Consider the following 19565-nt stretch of genomic DNA (forward strand, 5'->3'; position numbering starts at 1 on the left):
AATTGAAATGAATCTATATTCAATTTCTCCATTTCAGAGTAGAGCAGGGTGACATTCTGTTGAAGTTTTTCATTCTGTTAAACAAATAAAATTAATTGGGGCTTCGCTGTTATGTTCATAAGTAGAATTCTTCAACTAAGAAACTGTTGAACCCATGGAATCCACTAAACATTTAATTAGGAAATTTTCACAGTATGTTCAACTCCAAAATCTGGCATTCTCTGGACCTGCTCCTTGCCAGATCTTGGAATTCTCCAAATTTCAGATGGCCATATTATCATCATAAAAAAGGTAAAAAAAAATGCTGCTGCTTGTTGTACATGATACTGTACAAGCCTCTTTTCAAAGAAAGGTAATGTACAGTATGGGAAATGCAATAAATATGGCATAGTACAGTACAGTAGGTATTGTGTAGCACAGAAATAATTTCCCCCTTCCAAAATATAACATACTGTGTGTGTGGTATATTTTGGAAGGAGAAATTCCAGTGGGCAAGTACCTTTTTTGACAATGCAGCCTTTTCTATAATAGATAATAATTGTTTGAATAACTACACTCCTCTGGGCCACTTAATTTTATTTAGGCAATGTATGGGCAAATTCAATTAGTTGAAAGCTATGTCAATTGTTTGAAGATGACAATTTAAAAGTTCTGAAAACATTCACTAAACAACAAACGTGTTTAGTGAATTATTACTTAAGTCTGCCTCATGTATAAATTGTGAAACCCAATCTTTTGGTGAATGTGAATTAAGTAATCTATTATCAGTGAGTCGCTAATAAAGTTTATGAAAACAACAAACTATTCAGTGATCTACATTTGTAACAAATTTCTCGATGTAACCATAGTATGGTTAAAACTTCTATGGCTCCAAGGTAAAATCTCTGCATAATCTCCTCTAACACTTTGCTTTAGTGAATGGCCAGCTAGGAATAAATTTGCTAGTTTTTGGGTGATTGCAAGGTTGCCCTATTTGCCTAAACACAGCTGGAAAATGAGTGGTGCCGACAGTGGACTGCAAGATTTGAGAAATTTGACTGTATTATCATTCATAATGTAAACATATCAAACTGCTGACCTCTATAAGAAAATGTAAATTGAACCCACACTTTATTATTTACCTGAGTACTCAGTATTGAAACTCAAGATAACTATTTTTGGTCTGCAGTTCTGTTTTCATGTTCTTGTTTTTTTGTTTTTTTTTTTTTTCATGTTCTGTGCATAAATTAAAATGGGACCAAAATCAGGTTGGTAGGATTAAGATATTTTTTGGATAGCTAATGCATAAGTCTTTCCAAATGTGGAAAGACAAGAGCTTCTTTTAGAGATTGACCATAAAGAGTAAGACATTGAAATTAATGGCAATTTAATGTAACACGTAGGGATCTTATCTAGTCAGAAAGCAGAATCTTTTTTAACCTATACACATTACTAAAGTACTATAACTTCCTATATCTTTTGTGCTAGCAGTTATCATTAAAAAATAAATAATTAGGAAGAGAACTGATAACATTAACTTGAAGAGACGTAACTACTATATGTAATTTTATGAATTTATGCGTGCTCTAGATAGGAAAAAGCTTGCATGCACTTTCCAGTGGCATGCAAGCTTTTTCCCCCACCTCCATTTTTATTTTCCTATTTTGTAATCCCAGAACTCTTTCAAGATGAAAGATGCATTTTAACCTAACTTGCACACCTGTGGTCTAGAACAGTGCTTCTCAAACTATCTGTGGTGAAGGACCAGTTTCTTTTATTTCCAATCCACTGCAGACTAGTACTTTTGTAAAATACAAATCTTGTGGACTGGTAACATCTGCAACCAATTTCCAATTCTTCGTGAACCAGTAACAGACAGTTGGACTGCCACCAGTCTGCGAATCGCACTTTGAGTAGCACTGGTCTAGAAGACCTGTTAAACCTAGCCTAATGAGCTTTCATTAGGCTAGGTTTAACAGGTAAACTTTTAAAAAAATGTTTTCTTTTGTTTCATGTATGTTAACTAATTTAATGCATTCTTATTTCAGGCATTGCTGGTGTTCTGGCAAGTACTGAGAGCCAATCAGCAGCTGAGGATGGAATTCATGCTCAACATGTAATTGCAGCTTGTTTTTGTGGCTTTCTCATAGGTTGTGTGGTAGGATGTGTGAGTATGTACTTCTACATGAAAAGACAGTATGGTGCACAACACTCTAGACTTGCCACTCAGCTAATTCCTGTCAAACCAAACACTTATATTTCTGAAAGTGAATGGAAAAATAATTTTGGTACTGCTAAAGGATCACCTGGTAAAATTCCATTAAGAGAGGCAACAATTAAAAGAAATGGTCACATAAGAGCCCAGATTCATTCAGACCAGAACTTTTGAGATTAACAGCAGAAACTTTTATAAAATTTGGGAAACAGTCTGGGTTTCGAATGCTTATTAGTGTGGAACAAGAATGGTTGTGCATTTGTCTACCATCCACCTTCAGAATCCACTTCAGACTAGTGCAAAGCCTTTGCTCAGTACTTTTCAATCATCGCAACTCGGCAGTTGTAAAACTAGTGCATTAGAACTTGTTTTATTTCTGATACCTTCCTTTATGCATAAAGGAAGCATGGCCATACTTCAAACGACTTGGAAGAACTGTAGTTAAAGGACAAGCTGTGTTTATGCAACATGGAGATAAATTTTTGTGCCATAAGTATAAAGTGACATGGTAGCGGGCTTTCTGTCATAATGAACACTACAGAATAAGCATTGTTTTAAATGACTTTGTATACATACAAAATGCAAATTTGTTTGTTCTGCTACCAATTTCATATAGCCAATTTTTTTTTTTTTTTTTTCATGGCTCTGAGTTGGCAACTAACAGATTCACAGCTCATATCTACAAATATATCTGGAAAAACCTACTTACAAACTACTCACCTAGGGAAACAAAACGTGAAACATAAAATGAACTTCATTAAGTAATGATCAAGTCATTTAGAACTTTGTACATACGGTTGAATGCCTTGACTATTATCATACTTTACTGCTTTCTTCAAAAGATATACATTGCAGGTTCACAGATATATTTTCAACAGAATCAATTATTTCTACCACAAAAATAAAGAGTTTGGATCAATGGCTTAAAGATAAAAGATCTGTATAGTTGTGTTTTTAAAATATGTTTAGGTTACAGATATATTTTGTGACATTCATAAAAAAAAACCAATAGGTCCTGTTTATTTGTTTCAAAGTGGTTGCAAGGAGGAAAAAAAGAGAGAAGAGAGGGACCTGACCTGTGCCATTGAACTACTTAATTAGCACATCTCATTAATGAAAACTTAGCTTTGATATTTTGTAGCTGCTAAAGGAAATTTTTATACAGTAATGAAATCGGTTGCCTTACTGTCCTGCAATGTTGGATTGTAAATAGCAAGTATGAATTGTGCCAAAGTAACGCAGGGAACTTACTTCAGATTTTCTACTGCTCTCAATAAATCTTACTCCTATTTATAACATGTACTTAAAAGGCAGAATGACATAGTAGCACAGAATGTAGATAGCTACCATTTAAGAGAGTAGAGAAGAAAATAAGAGGTTTATATTCTTCATTAGCTGTTCTATTAAAAAAAAAAAAAAAAATATTAAATCAAAAGAATTATTCTTCTGAAACTTTTTTTTTTTATTGTTCATTTAGCAATAACATTACTTATATTAATTACACTATCTTAACCACAGAGAAAATGTGGAGGTGATAAAATTAGTATTGTAAAATGTACAGTATAAACAGATTTTAATTTAAAGCACTTTCTTACGATGACGTTACTAGCTAGGCTTGTGATTTTAGCGAATTTGAACCATGTGCACTGTCATTCTGGATAGGAAAGCAAGCAAGCTAGCATACTTGTTTAGCAAATGGGACCATCAAATCGTGTTCCTCATGTTTTTACATTTGTATATTTGTACAGAAATTTTTATATGATAATAAAGTTCATGACTGTTTTTGTTTCCTTTGTTTTCTTTGACTACACTAGCCCACTTTGTATTAAAGTTTCATCATGTGAAATCTGTAATTGGCACGAGTATCATTAATCTTGGAACTTGTAAATAATCACAATCTAACCATAAAAATTCCTCAATTGCTGTCAAGCTAATCCAGCTTGTTTTTCTCTGCTTCCTACCAGTGAAAACTTAGGTTTTGTTTTCTTAGAATTATAACCATCTTAATAATGTGCAGACTAGTCAAATCATTCAGCCTGACCACTGTCAAGGAAGTCTAAGTTAACCAGTTCCTTGAATCACTTTCAGGTAAGATATTTTTTTTTTATCCTACAGACAAATGAGCCTTAGAACACAAATTATAGATGCAGTACACACTTGTGCTATTAACCAAAACAGCCCAACCTGATGCAAGTCCTTATCCTCTGACCCAAGTTCCCAAAGATATCAATACAGAATATAGTGAGGATAGTCTCCTCCATAAAATACAAGAGATACACAAACTCTATAGTCTTCTGTATAAACATCTGGTCCATATTTTATAATGTACAAATTTTCAGGATTAAAATGAACTTTTAAAGTTTGCACACTTTTCTTTTAAGTACTGCTGTTATACAATGCTTTTTTGTAATGACAATTTTTCATATGTGCAGTTCTCCATTTATGGATTTTGACACCTGACAGCAGAATGTTTTAGTACTTGTGACTTCTTATATTAATCTTCTATGAATATAATTAATTTTTTCTCCCTACTTGGGCATCTCGCACAATATTGCAATGCTGTTTGTTTTGAATTGTATTCATAGTAAAGAGAAATATAGAAGAAAATCTTCATGGCATAAATGTGCACTATTTGAGAAGAAGGGGATAAAGTGAAGTGTACAAATTCTACATGGGAATAAAAGGGTATCACCAAAATTTACCAGATAAAATAAATGAACTAAATTTTAAGCTGTGCCACTCTTACTTACAAAATAGTAAAGAGAAGACAAAAAGAAATATTGGCTTTCTTAACTTCTATAATTCCCACATAATTGGTGTACTCCCTATTTTTCAGAACATATCTGAGAAGAATATTTAAATTTATTTAAAATAAATTAAAATTTTTTTAGAGTTTTTTAAGGTCATGTAGCATCAGACAATGTGAACCTCTATATTTATGTCGGCTTTCACATTTAGCCAGCAAAACCAGTGCTATGGCAAGATTAGACACCTCTCACTGATTCCCATTTGGGAATGAGGGAATTGCCCAAACATAAGAAAGATGTTTTTACCAACCTAATCTGTTAAATAAAAAAAAAATAAAATAAAATAATTGTCTTTTAATTCAGAGATTATTAAAATAAACAAATATATTTTAACCAGTTAAAGAATATTGGTGGGCAAAGATACATAAGATTTGATATCATTTACAAAGTTAAAAACATGGCATGGTCAGATGCCATACTGGCAACAGAAGGTTAAACTTAAGCAACTTTTGTTGAAGTTTAACCTTCAGCAACTAAGAAAGTTGAAGTTGCTAAGAAAGTTCTGACTTTAAAACACTTTAGTTATGAAATTCATCAATCTTCTCAGTTATTTATTCAAAATAATGTGGACTTCTTTAAGAAAAACACCAGTGAGTCAGTCTTTTTGTGGGTTTAGAGTTTTCACAATGAAAAAAATAGAATAAGTGGAAGAAAACTAAAGCTATCAAGCAGAAATGAAAATTTAGAAAAGTAAAATGAAGATTGACAAATGAACTGGGGAAAAAATAGAAAGGAATTTGGCAGCCTATGCCCCCGACTCTTTAAAGGCAAAACTGCAAGGCATTCCAGCAGGAACATCATGTTTAGATAATGTCTAAATCCAGAAGAACATAAGTTGAGTGGCTGTAGTTCCTACGTGAATAGTAGGGAAAAATACTTAAACTAGTGTGCAGAAAAACAGAAGGCTGGAGGGTGCAAAACATGCATAACCTATACACATGATATTGGAAAGAAGAGGGGGTTGAAAGGGATTAAATAAACTGAATGCAAAAATAAGAAAAGATAGTGATGCTGCAAATGCAGAACAATTTGTTTGCTTGAAAAGGACTGAAAACATCAATTAAACTATAATAGCCCTTATGTAGAGGTTGGGAGTGAAATACAAAGTTTGTGTGAAAAAGGCTCATGTTGACACTGACCAAACAGAAAATAACTATATTGTACGTATTTCACTCCCAATCTCCCTACATGAGAACTATTATAGTATAATGGAACTTGACATTCCAAAGTAACTATCATTATTAACTGGTACACTCATTAAACTATTCTTGCATTCTCTGACCAACTATAACAAAATCAAATATGAATGTTCAGTACTAGAGTATCGTATCTAGAGTTTTTATATTTTATTAACTGTATATTTTAATCAGTGGTTAAATGTATCATTTATCAACACACCTCATATTTATTATTATACTATCAGTTATTCTATATAATTGCAATAGGCTGAGAATGTAATATTTTGCGTATATATTCAGCTGTGATGATCTTTTTTCTGTTTGAAAATAGACAAATATTGAGTGACTAAATACCATATATTGCTCATTTATACTGTTGCTATGAGAACAGTTTTGATTAATAGATATAAAACAAGCTTGTTTTTGTGTTTCCCTTGCATGGAACATGTACTTATTTGAAAAGTGAATGAAGTTGTTATCCATTTATTAAACTATTTTTATTTTATTTTACTTATCTCTAAAATCTGTTTCTTTACAGCACATACTTTTCAAACATCCATCATGTAGGAGTTTGTTGTTGTCATTTGATCAGATATTTCATGTTATATGCATTATATGTTAGTCATTACAGCAGCATCACAGCTGTGTAAAATATTTTGAAAAATATTTTTTTTTTTTTGGAAACCACCGTAATTCCAGATAGTCGTAAGTTGAGGAGAGACTGTAATTTGGTTCTTAAATACAATTTTTTTTTTCTTTTTTAAACTTATTTCAGGCAGTGAAAGACTATCAAATGCTAGAATTTCAGTTTAGTAGAAATTAGAAAAGTGTGAGGTGTTTTTTTTTTCCCTCCTCCCAAATTTAGTTAACCTGACAAAATTTATTGAAAATTATGAAATGGCATGTTTTCCATAAGCTGAACTGCGCTTTCATTTTTGTCATAAAAGTAGACTGTTGGAAAGATAATTTGGAGGATTTTATTTAGTACCAGCAGTCTTGGTATTAATTGTCCGAGTGATACAGTATCAGCCCAGTGCTACAGATGCTTTAAAACAATAATCCAACCAAGGAAATAATCTTGCAGGTCATCCCCTTTTGCATTCTTCAATGCCAAGCATGAAGTTGAAAAAGGCTCCATTGGAGAAGACTATCAAAAACTTATGATCCGAGCTGCCTACAGGACCACTCACCTTGACCTGTACTTGGAAGCGTTGTTTGTGTGAAAAAGGTCAAGTGTTTGCTTGATCTGTTACCTTTCACAATACCCTTTGTGTACTGAAGACATATATGCATCTTTCCAATTTTTGGAAATTCATTCTAGTTTAAGGCTACCTCCACCATTCTACATTGGGAATTAGTGACTGTGGCTGATTGTATCTATGAAGTATAAGAAAGTGGTGGATGGAGCTTGAATTTTGATTTTTTTTTAAACTCTTGTTTCAAAAATCATTATCTATTATAAGCAATGTCTTTAAAACAAAACTACTATTCATAATATTCCTAATCATCTAATTCTGCATGTGCCTTCCAGAAGCAAGTGCAAAAACATTCTAATTTTGTATTAAGTGAGCTACTAAATTTCAAGTATTCTGCAGTCCACTCAAATATGGCTCTGATGTCATATTGCTGGGCTGCCACGTGCATGTGGAAATAACAATAAGCAAGGATCTCCATGCTTGGTTGCTGGTTGACTGCAACCAGCTACACTGACAGAACGAGATCACAAAATTACATTATTGTTTGCCAAGCTATGTGTGTGCAGGATTAATTAAATTGCTTTATAGCAGATTATAGTTAAGCACTAAATAAAATAATTCATAATTATATCTGAATTTCAAACTGGTGGTAATACAAACCTGCAACCTAGAGAGCTTGCACTGCCATCAGCTGCTTATACTTTCTCCACTTTCAGATCTGATAATTTCTCTGCCAGAGCACACTTAACACAAATTGTGTAATAACGAAATATAGTCTTGTGTGAATAGAGATGCAAAGAACTTTCAACTCATCATGCAATACTTTTGGGTTATCTATACTGGTTGTGCCATTCCTTTGTAGGTCATTGTCAATCTGAATTAGCCCTATGGGCTAATTTTTTTATTACTTTCCTTTTAATGTTCACATATGCAAAGAATCCTAACTTAATTGGCCCTCTTTGTTAAATCCTTTTCCTAATTTGCCTTACCTATCTCAATAGATGAGTGACCTGATTATAAACTATACATAATGAACAGGGTCTCTTGCTGATCTGTAAATATTTTAAGTAGCCTTCTTTTCTGATATCAATTCTTTGATCATCCAATTGTGTATATCATCTAGAATTATGAAACAATGCAATGAAAAGAAGTGTAACAATCTTCTGCAGTTTCTTAACAGGGTAATAATGCATTCTGAAGCACATGTATATATAATTCAGAAAAGACAAAATATTTTTTTTTTTTTTTTTTTTCAGTGAAAGGCAATTAAGTTACTGTATTTCCTTTAAAAAGAATGTTAAAATGATAAGTGGATTTATTTTGAAAGTGTTTATTTTGGATCTGGAGAAATACAAATAATACATTTCCTTTACAAGGCATAATAGAAAACTGTATGATCTTGCTATTGAAAAAGCACTCGAGTATTTTTATAACAATATTAGTAAATTAATAAGAGGAGTTTACCTCAATATAGTATGTAGAACACTTCCATATGATACCCTCCAGAAATTAAAACGGAAAAATCGACAACTTACCGGTACATTAAAGTAAAATTTAAATAATCAATTTAACACAATTAAAAATCAATTTAAAACAATTAAAATTCAAATTAACGCAATTAAAAGAATCTAACGAAAATATTCAAAACGATTTTCATACGGAAGTGTTCTACGTACTATATTGAGGTAAACTCCTCTTATTAATTTACTAATATTATTATCAACGTAGAACATATTGAGTATTACAGCTCTGATTCATACTACATAATAATATTAGTATATTGTTATAAAATATACTTTGCCTATCTAAAACAATCAGAAAAAATGTTAAGAATTTAAAAATTAAGATTGATTCTGAGATTTTCCACAGAAATAATGGTTGGTGTGTAGCTGACCTCTCTTAAATTTTGACTTACTAGACCATAATCACATGTACTATCAGAAAAGGATATTAATATAAAATTCCAATAAATAAGTTGTTTATTAGTACATGGTTCAAAGAAATAATACCCTCTTAGCCCATTCACAAACAAGTTGCCTGAATGTGCACAAACTCCCTATAATTAGGGAGATGATGCATATTCCCAGGGCCCACCTTATTTCCATGATTGTAGGCTCTGGATATATTTTATGGTTTCTCTATAAAATTTTGTAAAAATGAAAGCTTTCTCCATGAATGCTTTTAAGTATTAATTTCTTATTTTGACTTGATTGTCCAGCATTTTAGTAAAATTGTCAAAAACCAAACTACATTTTTTTAAAAAAAAATGTGTGTTTCAGTATCCTCCATATCTATTTACATATCACTTAATTTGATTTCATCAACTTCTTTATCTGAATTGCAGAGAATTTCTTTAATTTTGGGGTTTGTTAGCCAAAACTGGATAGCAATGACCAACAAGTATGATGCCCTCTTCCAATTTTCAAAGCTATTAAATAAGATGGAAACACAGATAAGATAGCATTATGCTGCGGACAAATTTCAGGACATTCACATTTGTACTCATGAAAAGGTTAGGAAGGACTAGTAGTTATCATTAATTTCTTTTTTTTTTTTTTGCAGTTGTGATATTAACAATATTCATTTTCTGTGATCTGAAGCAAAAGGAATCAAAATCTTCTCCTTTAAGTATTCCATCTTTTCCTTGGGTGATGAATGTAGTCTTTCTAATTTGGCATAATCTAATTCCACACAGCAGTAACCCAAAAGACACAAGTGACGTATTTTAGTAGCTTCAAGGCCTATTAAGTGCTTCTCGTTGTGGCAATAATGTTCTGGTAAATGCACTATTACTGCAAGCCTAAAAGAGAGGAAAAAGTAACAGTGTTTTTCAATATTGTTAATCTCAAGCATAATTAGAGATATTTGATCATTATATGTTGCACCAATACAGTTTAACCTACACCAACTTTAAACAAAATAACACTAGGGGAAAAAATTCATAATTTAATTGTTTTGAAAATAACTTGAATTTTAAAAAATTAACTGTCAACAAATGCTACCATGATAACTTGAAATGCAAAAGAGAGTTTCAAAGACTTTAAAAGAAAATATAATACCAATGCTGAGTGAAAGGTATGTTCTAGGCAGGATTACCTTTAAATGAAGATATAACTAAAATATATATATGAAATGCATGTGACTACTGACCATAAGATGCTTTTCAGTCATCCATCAATAGAAAAAATTGGTGTAAATTTCTATCTACAATACCTGAACATCTTCAACGAACAGATTTTGTTTCTTTAAAAAAATCAGTTCATTAGGGGAATACTTCTAATAGAGAGAGCAAATCTCAAAAGATTGAACCACAATAATAAACAAGTCATCTAGTTCCTCAGTTTACCTTTACATTCACAGAATATATGATGACATAGATTTACAGGATTGTAAGCCGTGAAAATATCTCAGGATAAACAGTTTAACCCTAACTAGATTAGAGATAAAGTGTAACTGATTAGCTGACTTTGCTGTAGCTTAGTGGACCTAAATGCAACCAATACTCTAAAAGCACATTACTACACTGGTGTGCAAAGTTTAAGGAGCAGTCGGGTTTTCACCTGTAACTTCTCATAGGAGTGGCCTGGATATGGGAGAAGCATACCAAAGGAACCTGGTGAGGTACAGAAATAATGAAGGAAACAACACCGACGACAACAATGGAAACAAAATGGTGCAGAGGGACTTTATTCAAAAATGGCAACATAGCACTGGCTGCCATGATACAGACTCATCACTGCCAAAGATGGAAGAGGTATGATATGACCACCCCTAATGTCGATGCATGCTTTGCACTGCCTGTCCATACTTAGAACAATGTTGTTGGTAAGTTCTTGCAGTAACATCATCCATTCCTCTGTCAGCGCCATCTTCAGCTGGTTAACATTTTCTGGTGGGTGTGGACATCTCCCCAGTGTCCCACATGTGTTCGATGGGATTTAGATCGGTGGAAGGGGTAGGCCAAAACAATGTCCTCACTTTCCAAAAGCATATCACAGCTGCAGTGCAATGGAGTGTGGCATTGTCATCCATAAACACGAACTCGGGGCCAATGGCACCTCCGAACAGACGCACATGGGGAAGGATTACCTCAGTACAGTAGCATACACTGGTTACAGTACCGCCTTCTAGTATCTGGAGTTGTGTACATCCCTCCAAGATAACGCCTCTCCAGAGAGAACACCTCAACCACCATATCGATCCCTTTTGGTGATGTTTGTGAGGTGGTACCCTGTGCCAACCTCACTAGATTAGCTGATGTCCAGAAATGCTGCTGAGATTGAATCTATTCTCATCAGTAAAGAGTGGTACAGCAACTCCCAACCGAAATTCGTGACAAGCAACGGGTGGTTTAATAGGTTCAAGCATCATGCTCGTTTCCAAAACAAAGTATGCGGTGAAGTCACCTGTGCAGATTCTGCAGCTGCAGAGAAATTTTGTGATGTGTTGGAAAAAATTATTGATGAAGGTGGCTATTCAACACCAAATTTTTAACATTGACAAGACTGCTGTGTATTAAAAAAAAAAAAAAAAAAAAAATGCTGGATTGAACATACATTTGAAAAGAGGAAAATACAATTACAGGTTTAAAGGAGTCAAAAGATAGGGCCATGCTCTTGCTTGGGACTAATGCAGCGGGAGATTACAGATTAAAACCACTGCTTGCGTACCATTCTGGGAATCCTTGTACATTTAAAGGTATCAATAAAGCCACCCTACCCATGCATTTCCAATCAAACCAGAGAGCATGGATAACAATATCTCTTTCAGGATTAGTTTAAATGCTGCTTCATTCCTGAGGTTGAAAAATATTGTAAAGATAATGACGTTCCTTTCAAGATTTCACTTCTATTAGATAATGCTCCTGGACATCCTACACATCTAGATAATTTCAATTCAAACATGAGTCATATTTCTACTGCAAAACACGACTTCATGCATTCATTCAACCAATGGATCAGGGTGTTATTTCGAATTTAAAAGCATACTATTTATGCACATTTGCTCGGGCATTGTCTGCAGTAGACTATGAGAAAAATTTTACATTAAGAGACTTTTGGAAATCTTAAAATATTTACCATGCCATCTTAAACATTAATAAGGCCTGAGTGGAAATTACTAAAAGTTGTTTAAATGGCGCAGGGAAGAAAATATGCCCACGGCACGTAAAAGGCTTCAAAGGATTTGAAAAAGATGAGTCATATGAAGAGGTTACAGATAAGATTGTAAAAGTTGCAGAGCTACTTCAATTGGAGGTTGATGCCAAAGATGAGGAGCCGAGATGCCACATCACCAGAGAAATGGTAATGGCATTTTGTAAAATTGCATCGGCAATGGGAAGGTTTGAGAAGTAGATCCTGACAGCGACAATTCTTAAAAGTTAACAGAGGGGGTTAATGATATGCTTGCTTGCTACAAAGAAATCTACGATGAAAAGAAAAAAGCCACCGTCCAGTCATCCTTTAATATGTTCTTTCGTAAGGTTGAATGGCCAGACCCCTTCTAAATCTTCACAGCCCTCAACCTCCGCAGTGGCATACTTATCAACTGAAGACGTCGATTCTGGCAATGACGCTTGAGAGGTAAAACTTTCTGACATTATGCCTTTCTCCTCTCTTTTTTTATAATTTTTAAATTGCACGCTTTTGTAATTTTTCCTGTGCATGAGATAAAAAATTGAATAAATACAATAAATAATTCTATTTACATGTTCGTCGAACATTTCTTTTTTGATTCAATCAATTCAGCGAGCACAGTTGCGAGTGCTGCAGAAGCATGGGAAAATTGACTTGCATAGCGTTTTGCGGAATGCAACCCTTACATAAGTTGGGGAGTTCCTGTATATTAGCAATGTCATCTGCATAAATATAAGATGCACTGTAGCCCAATGGTCAAGTGAGAGGGTACATATGCTTTGAGTAACCATGGTTCAAGCTTGCATTATTACTAAATACAGTGCTGTTTCTTATATTCTCTCTATCTTGTGAACTCCTTGACCATGTGGTCAAACCAGAGTATAAACAGAAAATTTTTTATTTTTAAAAAGTATTTAATAAGATTTGTATTAATTAATTCTGACTGCAAAGAGTGGCATGGCACTGACCGTTGTGGAATGCCTTCTTCCATGAGTAATTTAAAAAAGGCACTAGAATAGCAAACCTGAACTGTTCTGTTGCATAAAAAACTTTGTACAAGTATTGAACTTAATTAGCATCTAAGTCCCTCATTATACAGATCTTAGGTATACCAGAACTTCAGTAACATCAGAGGGGTTTTTAGTGTCCCAGTAAACCATAACCAAATGTTCGTACCATTAAGCATTATGTATGTTTGTCTATCTTTACCACGAGGTCCAAAAACTGATTTTAAAAAGCTAGAATGATTTTTGTTGATGACCATGTGTTTCAAGATACCATATAAGTCTTGTATGTGTAGGATTTTAAAGCGTTTTACTTAAGCAGCTTGTGATGGATATAGGCCAATAATTGAATAGGTTTAACTGATCCATGCCATGCTTAGGAAACGTTAGGCTAAATGCATGATTCAAAAAGAGCAGTAATTTTTTTATCTAGTTGTTGGAGCATAAGATAATACAAGGTTGTTAAAATGAAAGTATCCGTATGTAGAGGGCTCTGGAACGAGTTCTAAGGCTCGTACTGAAGAGAAATTTGGACAACAGGTACAATGAAGAATGCGCTTGTCATTTATTGGAAAAAAAAATTAGTTACTATATGGCACTGTGGCACTACAATTGTTCAATGTGTCCTCCATTTTGGTCACCAACAGTTTCCATTCAAAGAACAGCATTTTCTACAGCAGAATGTAACATGTCAACTGGAAGAGCCAGCACATGACATCTAATGCTGTCCTTCTGCCAGAGTTTGACATCCTTCCTGATACACCTGGTTCTTCAAAAAACCCCACAACCAGAAGTCGCAAGGGGTGAGGTCCAGTGATCAGAGTGGCCAAGATGTCCAGAAACAACGGCTGATGACCTGTTCGTCTGTAAAGTGTTGCCTTAGCAATCTTTGGACACAGATGTGGAGGTGGTGCACCATCTTGCATGAATATGGTATCCTGAAGGCACACAAGTTGTTGCAACTCTGGTATTGCAAAATTTGCCAACATTTCATAATATCGCTGTCCAGTGACGGAACAGGTGCGGGGTCCAGTCGGTGTTACCTGTTTAAAAAAAATATGGCCCAATCATGAATGTGGCCACCACACTGTCATTTTGGAGAATGCAGTGGGACCTCCTGGAAAACTAAGGTTTTCTGTTGCCTAAATGCGACAGTTGTGCATATTCAGTCATTTAAGCAGAAGTGGGCTTCATCACTCCAAAGAATGTTCCATGGCCAAGTGATATCCACTGTCATTTGCAGCAGAAACTGAAGTGCGTATGTGAAACGAATATCTGCATCACCATGCTTTAGCTGCTGCAGCATGTGCATCTTGTAAGGATAGTACCACACTACCTGACACATTACTAGCCTTAGAGTGCAATGAGGCATGTCAACTTCACGAGAAACAGCTGGCACACTTGTGCTACCACATGGAGATTGACTTAATAAATTCACAACAGCCATAGCTACATCTTCAACACGAGAGGAGTCTACTCGTTTTCAACTGCTACCTGGTTGAACACCAAGATGTCCTGTAGCTTCAAATTTCACAATCAGTCATAGGTCCACGCTTTATGCACTTCTGACACCAGAATTCTCTGATAGCCGCAGTTGCATTGTTGGTGTTCTGATAGTACAGCTTCACTAATAGCACCTTTTCCTACAACGTTGTTGGCATTGCTGCTGTAGTGCAGGCAAGCATTTACTGTATGATTTCGAAGAGACTGCTTTGCTTTTATACAGTAGAGTAGAGCTGAGGAGTGGTGCTGTCGCAATAACTTATGATTATGCAAATAATGTAAGTTATTTGCATAATTGTAACTAATACAGTTACGTGCCATACAGTGACAAATTTTGTAACTAATTTTTTTTTTTTACAATAAATGGCGAGCACATTATTGTACTTGCTGTCCAAATTTCTTTTCAGTACAAGCCTTAGAACTTGCTCCAGAGACTTCTACATAGGAATACTTTAATTTTAACAACCCTGTATATTCCCCATCAGGTCAAACCTTAAAAACTGTACTCAATTTGTTAAGTGACAATTTGTTATGGTCTCCATATCTGTCAGTTGCTAAGTCAGTTTACACCAGAAAATTAGCTGGGTTCAAATTCTGTTGCAAACAAGAACTTTTTTTCTTGGCTTTTTTTTTTTTCTGAACAGGGTTGAGTTAGTCAAGAACGCCCCCAAATCAACAACTCAGGTTTTAGAGAACTGAGCATCATATAAATTCTAACATTATACACAACAAATTGTATCTGGCAACTCACTCAATGTAAAAATTGTTCTAATATGTGGTTACTTCAAAATATAAAAAAGTCAAATAAATAGCATCACTGTATAAAAAACATTATGGAAATCCTGTTGTTTGTTATTTTGGTTTTTAGAAGCATTAGCAACTAAGGCCATATTGCTCCGAGATATGCGGTGGTCATTCCGACCTTTCCGCATCCTCCGTATTTGGTGGTGACGGGCTCGAACCCCGGTCTAATCAAGAAGCGTGTGCTACGCACTGCTGCTCCTGCCCACCTGGCTACGGAGGCGCCTGAAAATCCTGTTGTCTCGGAACTTTACTAGACATGTTGGACAGACAACTTGTGTGATCAAGACCCTCTAATAAAGCTATATTAGCGGGTCTCGATCACACAAGATGTCCGGTAGTATAGTACAGGTCTGTCCAATAAATAACATGTCTGATATCTGTGACAGTATAGCATTTCAGTACTTGTCACTCATTTGGAAAAGTGAGTTCTGTCACAGACTGGAGGAATTCCTGAAGGCTTCTTCAATCAGAAACTGTAGTTAGCCAATCTCAGGTGGAGGGAATATGGTTTTTACCCATGAATTACTCTGAGTTTTTCAGAAATGTACAACATGCAATTCAGCCTGTGAACACACTTATACAAACCATGATGCAATATGGTCTATAGTTGTTGGTGTGCCTAAAATCTAATGATATATCTGGTAACCTTTTCTTACTTCTAAATCAAAGTAAGTTTTCCCAGGGAGAAAACACATCATATGATAGTCATCATCTTTGATTCTTTACATGTGTATGTGTGTATATATATACTTACCTCTTATCAATTCCAGCAGCACTGAAGCATGGAATTGGTAACCCTTGTTCATCTAAATGAATCAGATAATCTGGAAAGAAATTACATTTAGTAATATCATTTTTAAACAATATTAAAAGTCAGAATAAAATTTTATAATAATTTTACTGAATTGCGTTTCTACCAAATGAAAAACGTGAATTTAACCATATACTTTATGAAATATCCTCTTGAATAAAATAGGAAATTCATGTGCTAGCTGATTAATGCATATGTTTAAACTAGTATGGCAGAAAATATCAGAAATATTTGTAGAAAAGGAACACGGTAGATCATGAAGATCTATTGATAAGAAGAATAGCAAGTTTTTTGAGATAGAGATTATTGATTTATTTGGTTGCTCTCTCACCTCCAATAGTGTTGTTTTTTCCTTGTAGGATATTTTCCCCAAAAGGGTAAACTTCAAATTAGTACAGAACAAATGGTTGCTCAGAAGACAAATATTTTTTCTTATATCTAAGCTTATGCCAAGAAAGTTAAAAAATCAATGCAAAGAAATGTGTTCCTCTCAAAATGGAGAATTATAAATCAGCATGTAGTGTTTGTGCAGAGCAAGAGAGCTTTAAAAGCATGATGCCATAAAAGTGACTTTTACATTAAAGCAACAGAAAGCAGTCCTACACTAAATTCAGCTTTTAAAGGACTTAAAAAACAAAAGCTATGTAATTTTATGTTATGTAATTGCACTGCAAGTTATATAATTTTAGTATACAAAAAAAAAAAAAAAAAGGCCGCACAGTATAAAAATAAATTTTTCTTAAAAGTGAAGAAAAAGGTAAGAGGATTTTCTCTTCTTAGTAATTGTCAAATTGGGAGAATTTTCAGCAGTGGAACATTGTTTTTATTTGGAAAGAGAGAGGTTAAAGCAGTAATCTTCACTGTTGTTCACAGAATTATTATGGATCCTTTATAAAACTTAGATACACTTGTACCAAACTTTTAATGTAATTTTGTCAAAAAAGATTAAATCAGTATCAGAATGATGGCCATTAAAATAACGTAGATGAGACTAAATATACAAAACATGCATTTTTTTTAAATTACATATACAGTGCATGCCATTTAATATGATCATGGATAGTCATCACTTTTATGAAATTCTGTTCAGAATTATACTGTTACATATAAAAATGCCATTTATTGTAATCAGCACTTCAGCTTAAGTTATCATTTTGTTTACTTATTGTGGTTTACGCATGTACAGTGGAAGTGATTAAAAAACAACTATTTGTTCTTGAACTCAGACATGTTGCATGTCTGGTTACTGCTGTTGCTTCATAGAGTTCACATGGTTGCCAGTGTCATTACTTCATGAAAGAAAGTATTGCAGTTGGGCATTAACCTGTTTATAATTCTTGATTTTAATATTTTCTTTATTTGTTTTTAATGGTTTGTAAGGACTTCCAGAAATATTATGACAGTTTCATTTTTATTTATGACTTTCTCGAAAAATAGTGGACAGTCAAATTAAACTATTTTATATTGCTTTATTTTCATGTTTTCTTTCTCTTCACTTCCATCTTTTTATGTACACTTTTCCACTCTGCATCAATAAACAATGCTGAGCAGCTGCACCCTTGTTTCGTCAGTTATTGTTATCGATTTAGGTGAGTCCTGAAGTGATCACAATAAGCAGTAGCCACCGTATTTCTTTAAACTTTACAAGTATATACCTTCTCTTTTTTTATTATTGTAATTATTAGTAGTAATTAAACTCATTGTGTGTTTTCCAGGGAACCCAAAATCAACCAATTACTCATTTGAGTCAGAAAGTTCTTACAGGGAGAAACTGATAAAAACAGAAATTGAGAATATTTATTTTCTATTCAAATATACTGCACATGCTAAGATTTGAGTGTGTTGCAGTGATTTTCATCTCCATATAAGTTTGTACACCTATGATAAATTTTTGCAGTTTTTTTTTTTTTCAAGCTGATCACTTAGTTGAATTTAGTTTTTAAGCAAAGCATGTATTTTGGAAGTTATACTTGTATGATTGAACTCCTAATGGTAATGTCTGGCACCAAAACACAGCATCATAGGTAAGCATTTCTTTGTAGAATTATAAATAGTATATCTAACTAAATATAAACAGCACAGCAGACTTGAAACCTGGCACCCTCCGGGATTGAAAGTTGCTGGATTTTAGTGAGCATACATACTGGTTGGGCAGTTTTGGAAAAGCTTAATTTATTATATTTGTAAACAATTTATAATAACTAAAAAGATAGTAAAAGTGGTTAAAAATGTAAATAACAGCTCAATTTGTTAAGTACAAAAAAGCTGCAGCAAATGTATTATAATGCCAATTTTAAATTCATGCCCACAGTATCATGGAGAATATCAATGAATATACTTCAGAGAAAAAATACTTTCACATGGGAGGAAAAAATTAACTATTCTTCTTAGGAATAATCATAATGAGGTATATGCAATCTTTGTCAATTCACCTGACAATTTTGATTTTAATGATGCACTGTGGAAAAATACATTTGATTCCTCACATATAAGGTCGCTAAGTTTCATTTTTGCAACATTATAACTTGTCATGTAATTGGTGCATTATAGACTAATTATGAAGGAAAAATCCTTGTTTATGTGGTATAAAATCATAATTGTGGTATTAAATCTCAATACCGCATAATTAAATTATATGGTAGTAAGTAAATACACTTTTTTATAGAAGAAGAAAAGCATTTACCTAGAATATACATATCAGATACTGGTACATGTGGCAAAACTACTGAGAAGAGGAATTTATTATAACCTCCTAAGAGTTCAGCAAGAGATCCACTTAAGATAGTTTGCAAATGGGCCAAACGACTGTCTGCATTAATAAGAAAACATAAGCAATGATATAAATTCAATGCTACTTATTACATTCATTAAGATGTAATTTAATAAGACTTTAACAATTAAAAAAAAAAGAAGCTGATGTCATTTTTTTAGAA

The 19565-nt window shown here is 33.7% G+C and overlaps 2 protein-coding genes across 6 annotated transcripts in view; one reads left to right on the forward strand and one right to left on the reverse strand.

Annotated features, from left to right (window-relative positions):
- LOC150080534 (semaphorin-5A-like) overlaps positions 1–3635 on the forward strand; it is a 240986-nt gene extending 237351 nt beyond the window's left edge. For 4 of the 5 annotated variants that reach the window (XM_090381775.1, XM_090381774.1, XM_090381776.1 and 1 more), the window contains exon 19: positions 2028–3635. In XM_090381775.1, the coding sequence (XP_090237901.1) occupies positions 2028–2368 (341 nt within the window). In that variant the 3' untranslated portion in view covers positions 2369–3635. The remainder of the gene's footprint in view (positions 1–2027) is intronic. The other variant, XM_090381777.1, reaches the window with a different exon arrangement.
- Positions 3636–9869: 6234 nt separating this feature from the next.
- LOC150080535 (FAST kinase domain-containing protein 3, mitochondrial-like) overlaps positions 9870–19565 on the reverse strand; it is a 38918-nt gene continuing 29222 nt past the window's right edge. Inside the window, exons 3-5 of the mRNA XM_090381123.1 lie at positions 19316–19441; positions 16576–16645; positions 9870–10175 (exon numbers count right to left, since the gene is read on the reverse strand). Coding sequence (XP_090237249.1) covers positions 9956–10175; positions 16576–16645; positions 19316–19441 — 416 coding nt within the window. The 3' untranslated portion in view covers positions 9870–9955. The remainder of the gene's footprint in view (positions 10176–16575; positions 16646–19315; positions 19442–19565) is intronic.

The sequence above is a fragment of the Mastigoproctus giganteus genome, chromosome 9, assembly GCF_048544385.1.
Source record: "Mastigoproctus giganteus isolate SK-2022 chromosome 9, ASM4854438v1, whole genome shotgun sequence".
NCBI lineage: Eukaryota > Metazoa > Arthropoda > Arachnida > Uropygi > Thelyphonidae > Mastigoproctus > Mastigoproctus giganteus.